At 38.8% G+C, this 14,398-nt stretch overlaps 1 protein-coding gene across 3 annotated transcripts in view; it reads left to right on the forward strand.

The window, feature by feature from the left end:
• The window catches only part of tecpr2 (tectonin beta-propeller repeat containing 2), a 47,226-nt gene that overhangs the window by 14,849 nt on the left and 17,979 nt on the right, over positions 1-14,398 (forward strand). For 2 of the 3 annotated variants that reach the window (XM_002936586.5, XM_004917174.4), the window contains exons 11-17: positions 772-955; positions 2,957-3,130; positions 4,019-4,199; positions 4,416-4,557; positions 6,403-6,643; positions 9,753-9,842; positions 13,187-13,420. In XM_002936586.5, the coding sequence (XP_002936632.2) occupies positions 772-955; positions 2,957-3,130; positions 4,019-4,199; positions 4,416-4,557; positions 6,403-6,643; positions 9,753-9,842; positions 13,187-13,420 (1,246 nt within the window). The remainder of the gene's footprint in view (positions 1-771; positions 956-2,956; positions 3,131-4,018; positions 4,200-4,415; positions 4,558-6,402; positions 6,644-9,752; positions 9,843-13,186; positions 13,421-14,398) is intronic. The other variant, XM_012969268.3, reaches the window with a different exon arrangement.

The raw sequence follows: 14,398 nt of genomic DNA on the forward strand, positions 1-14,398 counted from the left end.
GTAGAATACAATAGGAATCTATGCTACTTATCTGTTATCTGTTTAGTAACCTGTGCCTTTTCTCCTTTTTTCAATTTAAATGGCTGCCCCATGGCTACACAGCAGGGTATTTATATAAACTGTAGTAGTGTTTATGAAGAAAACACACAACTTTTACCAGTGCAGAGACATAGTATATAATATATTAATTATTTTTATACACTTTAATTTTTTGGTGTTACTGTTCCTTTAAGGGAGGCTGGAGTTTAGCATTTTACTAATCATTTGTCTTTTAAATTCAATAATCTTTTACATTATAAGCATAAAATATTTTTATTTTTTACTCCCTACTGGGGGAAGCAGTTTTTTATGATATATGCCCTTTGATGTCCTGGCGTGTTTTTCCAGGATTCCCTGCGGTAGAGCATCCTCTCCAGGTGATGTCTGTGTGATGTCTGTGTGATGTCTGTGTGATGTCTGTGTGATGTCTGAAGTGGTGTCTGGTCTGGCTTATTGTACCTTCACCATTAGGTGCCAGAACTGCTCATGCTCAGGCCCACAGACAGAGGATGGGGGCTTTAATGCAACATAAGAGTAAGCGAAAAGGCCATAGGTTAACGAATACCTTGATCACTGTGCCACATAGAGGAATTAACATAATCTCTATTTCTTTATATTAAGTAACAGTAATGCAAAGGTTAGAGCATACTATGATTTGTAAAATTCCTTTTTATCTCACATTTGACTTGCAGGAATCTAAATTGTCCTTTCATTTTCTGTTTGGCCCTTCAGCTTGCAGAGAGTTGGATGGTTTACTCCGGACCCCCAAATGGAATTCTCAGCCTTGTTGTGTCAGAAAAATACATTTGGTGTTTGGATTATAAGGGATCTCTGTACTGCAGTGCTTTACCTGGCGCAGGGCTGAGGTGGCAGAAATTCGAAGATGGTGTCCAGCAGGTGGCAGTATCTCCATCAGGTTTGAACTCATCCTCCTTCCAGCCCATTCACTCATTGCAAAATAATTCTCATGGATTTACTTTAAAAATTATAAAACTGCTTATAGAATCCAATGAACTTGTTAATGGGATTCTGTCACGGTGTAAATTTTAAATTTATTTCTAAATGACACTGTTTACATAGCAAATAATTCTCTGCTACTCTACTATTTAAAAAGTTATCCTTGAACCAACAAATGTATGTTTTTAGTTGTAATATTGGTGTGTAGGCACCATCTTAGAAGGAGCCAGCGCGACACATTAGAACTGCTTTCAGGTAACCTGTTGTTTCTCCTACTCCCATGTAACTGGAGGAGTCACGAGCAGACTTTTTACTATTGAGTGCTATCATGATGTTTGACACTTTTCACAATTCAGGTGTCAGGGAGCTGCTATCTTGCTCCCTTCCCATTGTTCTGCTGCTTGGCTGCTGGGAGGGGGATGATATAACTCCAACTTGCAGCTCAGCACTAAAGTGTGACTGAAGTTTATCAGAGCACAGGTCACATGGCTGTGGCACCCTGGGAAATGAAGAATATGGCCCAATGTGAAATTTCAAAATTATATTTAAAAAAATATGTTTGCGCTTTAAAAAATGGATTTTAATACAGGATTCTGCTGGAGAAGCTCTATTAACTGATGCTTTTTGAAAAAAACATGTTTTCCACTCACAGTATTACTTTAACAATCATATTTCTAAAATAGGAATAGTTAGGGGATACCAGTAATGTTTGTTCCCCAGCATGTGACTGTAACATGGTAATGTAGCAACAAGCAAAATGCTTGCCCCTTGTTTAGCTGTAACCCATGGCAACAATCACTTCTGCTGGAACAAACTTTGTCCCTGGTATTATATATTATATCCATCCATATACTAATATCAGTATCAGTTGTTCTGGTGTCATACCACACCTCCCAGTGACAGTTCTACACCATGACCTAGTATTACTGTTTGATATAATGTTTCCTTAAGCCACCACACTCATACTGGACTCCTCAGAGAAAAAGGTCCCAATTTTGTGTTGTAGGCTGACCACAGGCAATCTATTTTTTTAAGCTTAAGGGCAAATGGCCAGGGTTCAGTATGGTAATGCATATGGGTATCCTACACACAAAGGCTTGTTTGAGTTCAAATACAATGTGCAAAGTAGTAAAAACAGAAGCAAGTTGTCATAGGTGGAGGGTGAATTTTTTGTTTGGGAAGGGTAAAGTTGGCCATACACTGGCAGACTTAAAGCTAATGTTGATGTAGAGGATTCAATGCTGGTATAAAAATGAGCACAACAAACTAAGTGGATCCTGGACGTAACACCTCCTTTAGCCATGTGGTACTCCCAGGGCTGCCTTGTACTGTGCACCCTGTACTTTATATTTGTGCACAATTTGTCACTGCAGGCTGATCCGGTTTTGGCACTACACACAAGTTCTAAGGAGTTTGTGTAAGAGTAAATTGTAATTGAAAATAGCAGTTAGGTATACAATTTTGACTGCATTGTAACGCCTGCATTTACACTCATAAATAAGCTTTATAGTGTGATGATCACTTTCCCTAGGAGGTGGATGTCTTTAAATACTTAAGCACCCAAGTATACACATGATTTTTGTTTCCTTGGCCATTTGGAGGTCTTATGAACTGCCCAATGTTATGAAAATATTTTATAGAAATCTAACAAATTCCCATCTCAAAGGAATTGTATTGCTGTCCTAATAAGAGACATGGGGCAATTTGTATAGAGTCTCACAACTTGAAGGGCCCATCTGCTTCCTTCCAGCCTAACATGACTGTACACTGACAGGCACTGCAGTAGCCTTTTAGTGTATTGAGTGCATTGAGTTTGGCATAGAAATCTGCCCACTCTGTGCACAGTTATGTTGGGGTGGAAGGAAGCAGATCTGTGATTTCTTCCCCTGATGTAAATACACCAGTAGAGAAAATTCCTTTGGAATGCTCCCCAGATTATATGTATATGTTCTTCTTTTAGGTGCCCTTCTTTGGAAGGTGGAGCAGAGATCAGACAAGGCCTTTGCATGTGGGAAAGTGACAATTAAGGGAAAGCGGCACTGGTATGAAGCACTCCCTCAGGCTGCTTTTGTAGCACTTAGCGATGACACTGCTTGGATCATCAGAACAAATGGAGATCTGTACTTGCAGACAGGTAAATGCCAATGTTCTGTGATTTACTCTGCTGTGTTTGTTTTGCCTAATATTCCCCTAAGCCACTTCACTTAATGTAAAAGGCAGATACTCCAACATATGCTGAGGAGGGGGCATATTATATAATAGTTGAGATGTCATACAAAGAAGCGTGTGAAGCAGCTCACTTTTAAAGTACCGATAATACCAGAAAGGTTTTATTTTGTAGCTAATTTGGAGTGTTTTATGTCATCATTATCAACCCAAATTAACTGAGTAAAACTCTTAAACCAACCAATGCCACTGGAATTATTAAAATAATTGGCCACCTTCATTATGCATAGTTTTTGTCACAAAGAACCTGGCCTGGTTTTCTTCATTCCAAACACAGCTTGAATGTTTCCATTTATCTACAACAATTCTGCTACCAACTTGGATTGAATTGATTTTTTCAGTTGCCAGTGAGTGGCACATAGTTACTCCCTATCACCTACATGTATATAATGCATGTATACACAAATTGCTTCCTAATACCCTATGATAATATGTCAATGCAAACTGAACATAGAACATTTTACCTTTAACTTCCTTATTTTTCCATTTCTTTTCTTAATGTCGGAATCATCTGCTAAAGGTATTCTGTCATGATTTTATGGTGTATTTTTATTTCTAAATTATACTGTTTACATAGTAAATGATTCACTCTACCATTTCAAAATGTATTATTGAACCAACAAATGTGTAGTTGTAATATTGGTGTGTAGGCGCCATCTCAGTGCATTGTGCCTGATTCTGAGCTTTCAGAAGGAACCAGTGCTATTCCTTTGAGGCTTGTTCCCCTTTTCCTTTACTGACTGAGCTTGATAATAGCTTAATAATAAATGTGAAACTTTTTTTTTTTTTTTTAAAGGCCTAAGTGTTGACCGTCCCTGCGCCAGAGCTGTGAAAGTTGATTGCCCATGTCCATTATCCCAAATCACTGCCAGGAACCATGTTGTATGGGCACTTACAGAGCAGCGAGGACTCCTGTTCAGGGAAGGAGTTAACAGCTTTTCTCCTGAAGGAGAGGCTTGGAAATGTGATCTTATCAGGTAATATCACTGACAGATAAAAAAGGATCACTGAATAGGAAATTGTTCTTCTGCACTAGAAGAGATTTTTATTATTTTATGTTCTCTCTGATCAACATTTTCTCTACATAAAGAACTAAGCAATAATTGCGAGCCAGATATATACTTTTCCATGTGTTAATTGAATTGTGAGGCAGTATTTAAGTACAGATTGTAAGTTCCACACTGTTTTTGCAGTGAAAGGCAAGCACTGGAGCCAGTGTGTGTTACTCTTGGAGACCAAGATACAGTATGGATTCTGGATGCCAGTGGTAATCTTTGGTTCAGAAGTGGAATCACAGCAAAGAACCCACAAGGGGAAGATGATCATTGGTGGCAAGTAGGCATTTTGGCAGCTTTCTTTCACTGATGTGGTATTGCCTGGGGGAAAAAAGTTTTAAATCCAGCACCATAATGATTCATCATATACTGCGTAAAACATATTTCCAAACACACATTAAATTATATTTTAATAAAGGCTACAGAAATGCATGTTGGACCTCTCTTGGGTGTTGAGAATTAAAACGAATACATAACCAACAGATAGTTTTATATTATGTTAACTGACCAATTAAAGAATCTCACCAAATTATTGCCCTTTTATGTTCTTTCCCCTGAGCCACCATTTAGTGATGGGCTGTGTGTTCCCTCAGAGATCACATGACCAGAAATAATGCAGCTCTAACTGTAACAGGAAGAAGTGTGGAAGCAAAAGACAGATCTCTGTCCATAAATTGGCTGATGAGGCCTAGCATGTATGTGCCTTGATTTGCTTGTTTGGACCTTGAATCCTATGATCCCATGGGGCAGCCCTTAATTCTTAAAATGGCAATTTTCTATTTAGGAGTGCCCAATAGCACCTACTACTAAAAAAGTATATTTTTATGAAAATGGTTTATTTAGATGAAGCAGGGCTTTACATATGGGCTTGTTTATGCAATATATTTATACAGAGACCTACACTATATGGAGATATAGTTTTCTTTTAACAAGCTGAACAGTTATTAACCCTAATTATCTGTCTGTCATCTATATGTGTGTGTATGGGACCTGTTATCCAGAATGCTTGGGACCTGGGGTTTTTCGGATAAGGTATCTTTCCTTAATTTGGATCTCCATACCTTAAGTCTACTAAAAAATCATATAAGGACAGTGGCATACGTGGAGATTAGTCGCCCCACGGTAAATCTTTGTTACCGTTGGCGACTAATCTCCTTGACATGCCATCCCACCGGCAAGAATGTATATTGCCGGTAGGATGGCATACACGTTGATTTGGTTTTCATGAAGTTGCCCTTCAAGGATACTTTGGGTGACAAAGGGAAACCAAAGCAATGCGTATGCCATCCCACCAGCAATTTACATTCTTGCCGGCGGGATGGCACTGTGGGGAGATTAGTTGCCGTCAGTAACTAAGATTTATCGCGGGGTGACTAATCACCCGATGTGCCACTGCCCTAAATATAAAAAAACCCAATAGGATTGTTTTGCCTCTGATAAGGATCCTAGTTGGGATCAAGTACAAGTTAGTTTTATTTTTACAGAGCAAAAGGAAATCACTTTCTAAAATTTGAATTATGTGTTTAACATAGAGTCTATGGTAGATGACCTACTTGTAATTCAGAGCTCTCTGGATAAAGGCGCAGGTCTTTAATGTGTGTGTGTGTGTTTGTGTTGGCTGCCTGTCAAACACTTGTCAACCAGGGACATTATATAGTGTTGGTCTTCACTTTGCTACAATACCAGCTGTTTCATGAAGGCTTTTCCACTGTATGTTGGAACACACTGCATGTTGGAACATTGTCTAATTGTTGGTGGGAATTGCTTCCATTCATCCACAAGAATATTAGTGAGGTTGGGTTCTGATGTTGAGTAATTAGCAGTAGCACTGCAACATCGCATACATCTGTATTAATGTATATATGGGAAATGTTTTCATGCATGCAAGTTATGCTCTTATATTGAGGAAAATGAATGTATATATTTTACTTAGGGTATTTTTTGCCATGAAAATGTCAAAATGTAAAACAGAACACTTGTTGTCTAACACTTTGTTGCAGAAGTATATTTTTCAGAATCCCAGTGAATTCCCCATGAATTAATCACAGTTGAAGTGCCATATTAGCCATCATGGCTGTTGATAATTACATGTCCTATGTGTTAATTAACTTACCCGTTTTTGCAGGTGAATATCACAGATTATGTGGTCTTCGATCATTACACCCTGTTTCAAACACTTTTGCAGGCCACACAAACTGTGGCTACAGTGGCTCAGGCACCCGTGGAGAAGGTGGCCGACAAGCTCCGCATGACTTTTTGGTCCCAGCAGCCACAAGGTCAGCCCAGCCTTCTAGGTGTCAACAGCAGTGGAGTGTGGATAACCTCTGGGAAAAATGAGTTTCACGTTGCCAGGGGAAACCTAGTAGGTGTGTTAACACAGTAAAAGCTTGTCATTGTTGCTGCAAATAAGCACTACTAATATCTATCTATGCTTTTTTTTTTTTTTTTTTTTTTAAAGGAGAAAGAAAGTCACTTGGGTTGCCAATTTGTTAGGCAACTCCCAGTAAATAATTGCTAAACTGCTACCCTTGGATGGTGCTTCTCATTTTCTCTTTTTTTTGTTTAAATGTACTGGCCTGGGGGTGATTTGTGTAGAATATGCAGCTCATCATCTTGCCTTTGGCCAGGCATTCCCTGCACTCTGTACAAAAATCCTGCCCAGGGAGGCATAAGACATGCCCTGGATGGAGGATGGAGGCCCTGCATTCTGCACAAAAGTACACCAGCCTAGTGCATCTTTAAAGAAGAGGAGCACCACCCCTGGTGATAGATTAGAGATTAGAAAGATTGTCACCATGCAATGATAATGCTTTTTGTTTTCCTTTTATGAACAGCTTTCAGCCTGCGCCTTTCACAAAGCAGGATAAGTAATCTGTTACAAGCTTGTGAGCCTTAATACTTACTTTCTGATATAATGAAGGTAATATGAACAGGGACAGACTTCATAAAGTGGATGTTGCAACATTTAGGTTTTGTCACATTTATTCTGCAATTACATAGTTACATAGGGTTGAAAAAAGACCAGAGTCCATCAAGTTCAACCCATCCAAGTAAACCCAGCACACCCAACCCACACCTACCAATCTATACACTCACATACATAAACTATATATACAACCACTAGTACTAACTGTAGAAATTAGTATCACAATAGCCTTGGATATTCTGATTGTTCAAGAACTCATCCAGGCCCCTCTTAAAGGCATTAACAGAATCTGCCATTACCACATCTCTAGGAAGGGCATTCCACAGCCTCACTGCCCTCACCGTGAAAAACCACCTACGCTGCTTCAAATGGAAGCTCCGTTCCTCTAATCTATAGGGGTGACCTCTGGTGCATTGATTGTTTTTATGGGAAAAAAGAACATCCCCTATCTGCCTATAATCCCCTCTAATGTACTTGTACAGAGTAATCATGTCCCCTCTCAAGCGCCTCTTTTCCAGAGAAAACAACCCCAACCTCGACAGTCTAACCTCATAGCTTAAATCTTCCATCCCATTTACCAGTTTAGTTGCACGTCTCTGCACTCTCTCCAGCTCATTAATATCCTTCTTAAGGACTGGAGCCCAAAACTGCACTGCATACTCAAGGTGAGGCCTTACCAGGGACCTATAAAGGGGCAAAATTATGTTCTCATCCCTTGAGTCAATGCCCTTTTTTATACAAGACAGCACTTTATTTGCTGTAGTAGCCACAGAATGACACTGCCTGGAATTAGACAACTTGTTATCCACTAAAACCCCTAGATCTTTCTCATTTAAGGATACCCCCAACACACTACCATTCAGTAGATAGTTTGCATTTATATTATTTCTACCAAAGTGCATAACTTTGCACTTATCAACATTGAACCTCATTTTCCAGTTTGCTGCCCAGTTTTTCAATTTTGTCAAATCGCGCTGCAAAGCGGCAGCATCCTGCATGGAACTTATAGTTTTGCACAATTTTGTGTCATCAGCAAAAATAGAAACAGTACTGTCTATGCCCACCTCCAGGTCATTAATAAACAAGTTAAAGAGCAAAGGACCAAGGACTGACCCCTGCGGTACTCCACTAACCACACTGGTCCAATTAGAAAATGTTCCATTTACCACCACTCTTTGTAATCTATCCTGATTGAACCTTTGTCTGAGTTGGCAGGTATCTAAATGGTTCCCTTTCCTGCCTGCTGAAAAATATCACATCCAGCATTTCCCATAAGAACAGTTGCATTTAGGAAGAATTGCTTGTTCTCTTTGTGCTGTGTGCTCATTTACAAATTGTTAAGCCAGTGCACTCAACAATTGGGGGGCTTGCCACAAAAATTTGCATATACGAGTATACATTACTTACAAGTATACATTAACTCAATTACAGGTATAGGACCCGTTATCCAGAATGCTCGGGACCAAGGGTATTCCGGATAAGGGATCTTTCTGTAATTTGGATCTCCATACCTTAAGTCTGCTAAAAAATCAATAAAACATTAATTAACCCCAATAGGATTGTTTTGCATCCAATAAGGATTATTTATATCTTAGTTGGGATCAATCAGAGGTACTGTTTTATTAAAACAGAGAAAAAGGAAATCAGTTTTAAAATTCTGAATTATTTGATTAAAATTGAGTTTACGGGAGACAGGCTTTCCGTAATTCGGAGCTTTCTGGGTAATGGGTTTCCCTATAAGGGGTCCGATACCTGTACTACATTCAATAATGCAATGTTCCGTGTATTTGGGTCTGTTGCTTCTGCTGTTATTCACCTTCTTGTTGAAAGTCATCTTTCTGTGCACACACATTGCACTATTTCTGTAATGTTGCACAGGGGAACTCCGCCCAAACACAACTTAAGCTTTTTGAAAAGTAAACACAATTTCAAGCAATTTTGCAATATACAGTACATCAGTTATAAAATATGCAGCCTTTTCATGATTTTTAATGTAATAATGTGGTGTGGAACAGTTACCTACACCTAGTGCCCTGTTCTCCTGCTGATCTGGCTGACTACTTTGAGACTCATAAAAAAAAAAATGTAACCGTAGTTGACTGTCCTCAGCCTGCATCTTCCAAATCCCACAACTCTCTGCATATGTGATGTCAATAAGGAAAGGAACATCACAGTGCAATGCATTGTGGGTTAGGTAGTTCCTGCATGCTGTCTGTAAGCTGTGGAGAAGTTGTTACAATTTATTCATACTTTTTGAAGGAACAGATTACAGTGATAGGTATATTAGGGTTTCTGTGTTGTGTGGGACAAATTTTGTTTCATAAACCAAAGTTCCCCTTTAAAGACATTACTGAGATATAACACACAACACACACATAGATTTAGTTGTCCACAAGTCCCCAAGTTGATATAGAAAGGCATGTCAAAGTCTGCAGAAAAGTTCTGTGCTAATAAGCTCCACATTCTAAAAAAGGACACTTTTTAAAGGAAAAGAAGGTGCGTGCAAGCTGCACTGATTATAACTTACAATATTTTCTTTTTTCCTGCAGGTACTTATTGGCATAATATTGTACCACGGGGCACGGCATCTACTACTAAATGGGCCACAGTGTCTGCTTCTGCCTCTCCTACTGCAGAAGGTATGTATCCACAAGAGATCTTATATATATTCCAAGGCTCCTTAAAATGGACCTGTCACCCAGACATAAAAAGCTGTATAATAAAAGCCCATTTCAAATTAAACATGAAACCCAAAATAATTTTTTTAATACCACATCCATACCCATTATAAAAGCATTTTAAAATCCCAGCTGTCAATCATATAATGCCTGCCCCGCCTCTATGCCTTAGGCATAGAGGTGGGGCAGACAGTTACTTTCACTTTCAATTCAGAACTTCTTAGATGTTGCTGCCCTCCTCACATTCCCCCTCCCTCCTCACCATGTAATTGTGTAACCAGTGCATGGATATGGGGACCAGGTCCCCCCATACTGGCACAGAAACAAGATTTTAGCAGGATTGCAATGCCTGCTTTGATAACAGTGTCCACAAAATGGCCCCTGCCTGCTTGCTGCAACTGTGAATTCCAAGGCTGCAGAAAATACGATTAAAATAATTTATATAGTGTAAGTAAAGTTTATTTTGCTTGCCAAACACAATAGAAAACAATTTAAAAATTATTTCTTAAGGTGACAGGTCCGCTTTAAAGGGGTGTTTCACAGTATTTTATAGAAAGGCCAATTCTAAGCAACTTTTCAATACGTCTTCTTTATTTATTTTTTATAGTTTTTATATTGCTTGCTGCCTTCTTCTAACTTTTTGCAGCTTTCAAATGGGGAGTCACTGACCCCTGCAGCCAAAAAACGATTACTTTGTGAATCTACAGTTTAATTGTTAGTGTTTCTTTTTAGAACTTATTTTTCTATTCATTTCCTCCCCTATTCTTATATCAGTTTTTCATTCAAACCACACTCTGGTTGCTAAGGTAAATTGGATCCTAGCAACCAAATACCTGCTGAAACAGGAGAGCTCCTGAACAAAAAGTGAAAGTAATTAAAACAAAATGTACAAATGATAAAAAATTTAGACCAATTGCAAATTGTCTCAGAATATTACTCTCTACATCATTCTAATAGTTAACTCAAAGGCGAACAACCCCTTTAAAAAGTGTACGAACTGGGACCCAGTTTGCTTTCTTTTTCACACCCTACTGCAATGCAACCCTTATGTGCCACCATAGTATAATGTGTAGCACTGACTGAACACATATCAGTCAGTGCCACGCATTATTATTTAACAGAACTGGTTATGAATAGTATTTGTTGTTGAAAGTCAGCAGGATGCCTGTCTGTGTAGTTAAATCCTTTCGATAACACTTTCATACCAAAACCTGATCTAAAACCAAATCTGAAATCCTTCTAGGATTCTACATGAAAGTGCAGCTGCTACTCTAGTTTACAGTGTATTTCATTTTGGTTTCATCTTTGTTAAGGTGTAGTTACAGCAAATTCATTTAAGTACCTAGGGGTATGGATCCATGGAGGCCTCACAAAATACACAGAACTAAATATCAATCCGATTATGAGATACCTAGAAAACAAAATAGATGCATGGAAGCGCCTACCCCTTAACCTAATGGGAAGAATAAACCTGTTTAAAATGGTAGTCATCCCTAAGCTAACATATATTTACAGGCAATCCCCCATAACAATTCCCCAAACAACCTTTCGCAAACTTAAAAGTCTAATGGTATCACTCTTCTGGAATGGGGAACAACCCCGAATATCCCTACAGACACTACAACTCCCAACCACTGGGGGGGGACTAGCAGCTCCAAATCCATATATGTACTACCTAGCCTCACAGCTAGTTACGGCATGGAGATGGACCTCACCATCTTCGACTAATGCAGCCACATTGCTTGAAGCACAGATTATGGGGTCACAGGAGAATTTACAAAACCTGTTATATAGGGATATAAACTCCACCAAAAAAGCCACTCAACCAATGAGAGCCACGGTTAACGCATGGAAGAAGGTATCACAAACCTCTCCGATAGCACAACCACACTGCTCACAGTATACCCCCATATGGCATAACCCTAACTTGGAGCAATTTCAAACAAGACCTGACCCTAAATTGTGGACCCGCTACAACATTAAATACATATCGGATATAATGCCAAAGGGTACACTACTCACCTTCCAAGAATTGAAACAATCCTTTTCACTACCCAACAACATGCTTTTTAGATACTTACAATTACGCCATGCCACAGGAACGCAATTTGGAGGTCAAACAGTGGATATAACCCCAAAAAACATTGAGACGCTAACTCATATAGAAGACCTTAAAAAACCTCTCTCAGTATTCTATGTACAATTGATGAGGGCAAGTAGCAAAGAGACATTCCACAGCTCACCCCCGACCAATGGGAGGACATACTAGAGTCAACATTTGAAGGGATCATTAGTAGTAGAGACAGACTAACACAGCTGAAGTACCTCCACCGTACCTATATGACACCTCAAAGATTGTATAAAATGCATCCAGACCTAGGACAAGAATGTCCCAGATGCGGTCACTCCCCGGCAGATTTCCTACACATGGTGTGGAGCTGTCCACGGTCACAACGGTTTTGGGGGAAAGTAGCAAACGTTATAAAGGACAGAACAAATCTTGTACTTCAGCTAGACCCAACAATAACCCTATTAAACCAAGTTGAGGATCTATCACCCAAAAGGGCGGAAAGAACACTACTTCAAATACTATGAATGTATGCCAAGAAAACGATTGCCCTATATTGGAAGTCGCCAGATGGCCCCAGAGTGGCAGCATGGGAATCTATGATTGATAAGGCTATACCCCTATACAAGCTAACTTACATAAGGAGGGGGTGCCCTCAAAAATTTGATAAAATATGGTCATCATGGATAGACACAGAACCCTTCTAAACATTGGAGGTTGGGGAAGACCCCACGTCCAAATCCCCCCTCAGATAGCCCTCATACATAGATACAAGGGAAAAAGGCAATAGCAATACCTCAATAAGACACAAAAAGACAAGCTATTAGCCAAAACAAAGGTTGAAAGATGAATAGTATAATGTGTAGCCCTCATACATAGATACAAGGGAAAAAGGCAATAGCAATACCTCAATAAGATACAGAAAGTCAAGCTATTAGCCAAAACAAAGGTTGAAAGATGAATAGTACACGTACTAACAAAAGAAAGACACTGCAATAGTTATGTTATTAACTTACTTTATTTACTTTATGTACAATGAACAAAGGCCAACTGAAACAAATGTTGTAAACTATGTGCATTTAATTTTCAATAAAAGAATTGTTAAAAAAAAAAAAGGTGTAGTTACAGCTGTGTGTAACATACATAACAGCATGTCCTTCCATTTGAGCAGTTGGTTTAATCAAGAGTTGTAGAAGAAGAAAACACAGTAGTGACATAGCCTTATATTTCTTTAAAGGAAACATCCTGTGGATTTCTCAAAGCAGAAAAGATCTGTTCTGTTTAAGTGATCTGAACCCTCCATATAGACCTTCTACAGTCCAACTCCCACCGGAGACTGAGATAGTCCACCTGTCAGCTTGTGGGGATGCGGTGTGGGCTCTAGATAATCATGGAGGGGTGTTTATTAGAACTCTTTCCAAAACATGCCCAACTGGAATGCACTGGACAAAACTGGACCTTTCTCAGCTTGGTAAGTCTGCCTTTGTCTCAGCTTTGGTTATTCTATCTATCTGTCTGTCTAACTATAGCTATATGTCTGTCTATCTATTACAAAGGAAGCAAATTTACTATCTTTTTTTTTTTTTTTTACTTTAATTTAGTCCAATTATATATTATCCCAGTGTATTGCTTCAGTGCATATCTACAGTAATACATATGTATGGTGACTGCTGCAAGGGAAGTCCACAGCAGCACTTCTGGTGGCCAAAAAGATACACAGCGCTAGTAAAAATGTTGTTTCCCTCAGAAACACTACTATATTTATATAAATAAGCTGCTGTTTAGCCACTGGGGCAGCCATTTAAAATAAATAGTGCAAAAAGGGCATACCTTTGCAGATAAACTGTATAGAATACAATGGATTTTGTTCTATAGGTAAATTGGTCAGATGCCATTTATGGCTCTCTACAGGAATGTAGGATAAAACCTTTTATACAAAATAAGGTTTTGCTGTTAAGAAATAGTTTATTTGTAGGTGCTTTTTGACTTTTTGCCTTTGATGCACCTTAAGGGTAGATGTTGGTAGTACGGAAAATAAACAAAACATATTCATCTTTGTAGTTTTGAATGTAACATTGTTATTTTAAAATGCCCGAGAGTGATGAAATAATCCCTCAGTGTCAGCAATTTGACAATTTGATACAGTCCCTGTATCATCCTATATATCAACTATATACTAACCTGCCATTATATTTTTTTTATTTTTTTTTAGAACTGATGTGCTTTAAAATAAGCACTACAGAAAGTGCTATTTTCAATATGCAGCATACTATTTCTATTCTATTCTGCTTGAACTCATGTTGCATATAGATGCCCTCACCCCTAGTGAACTAAATGTCTTAAGATTGTTCCTTTTCAGAAAAAAATGCACAGGCCAGGGGAAAAATAGAAAACTGTCCCGCCATTTTACTTGTCTTTCCCAGGAATCCTTTGCTTGCTCTTGTACATG

The sequence above is a fragment of the Xenopus tropicalis genome, chromosome 8, assembly GCF_000004195.4.
Source record: "Xenopus tropicalis strain Nigerian chromosome 8, UCB_Xtro_10.0, whole genome shotgun sequence".
Classification (NCBI taxonomy): domain Eukaryota; kingdom Metazoa; phylum Chordata; class Amphibia; order Anura; family Pipidae; genus Xenopus; species Xenopus tropicalis.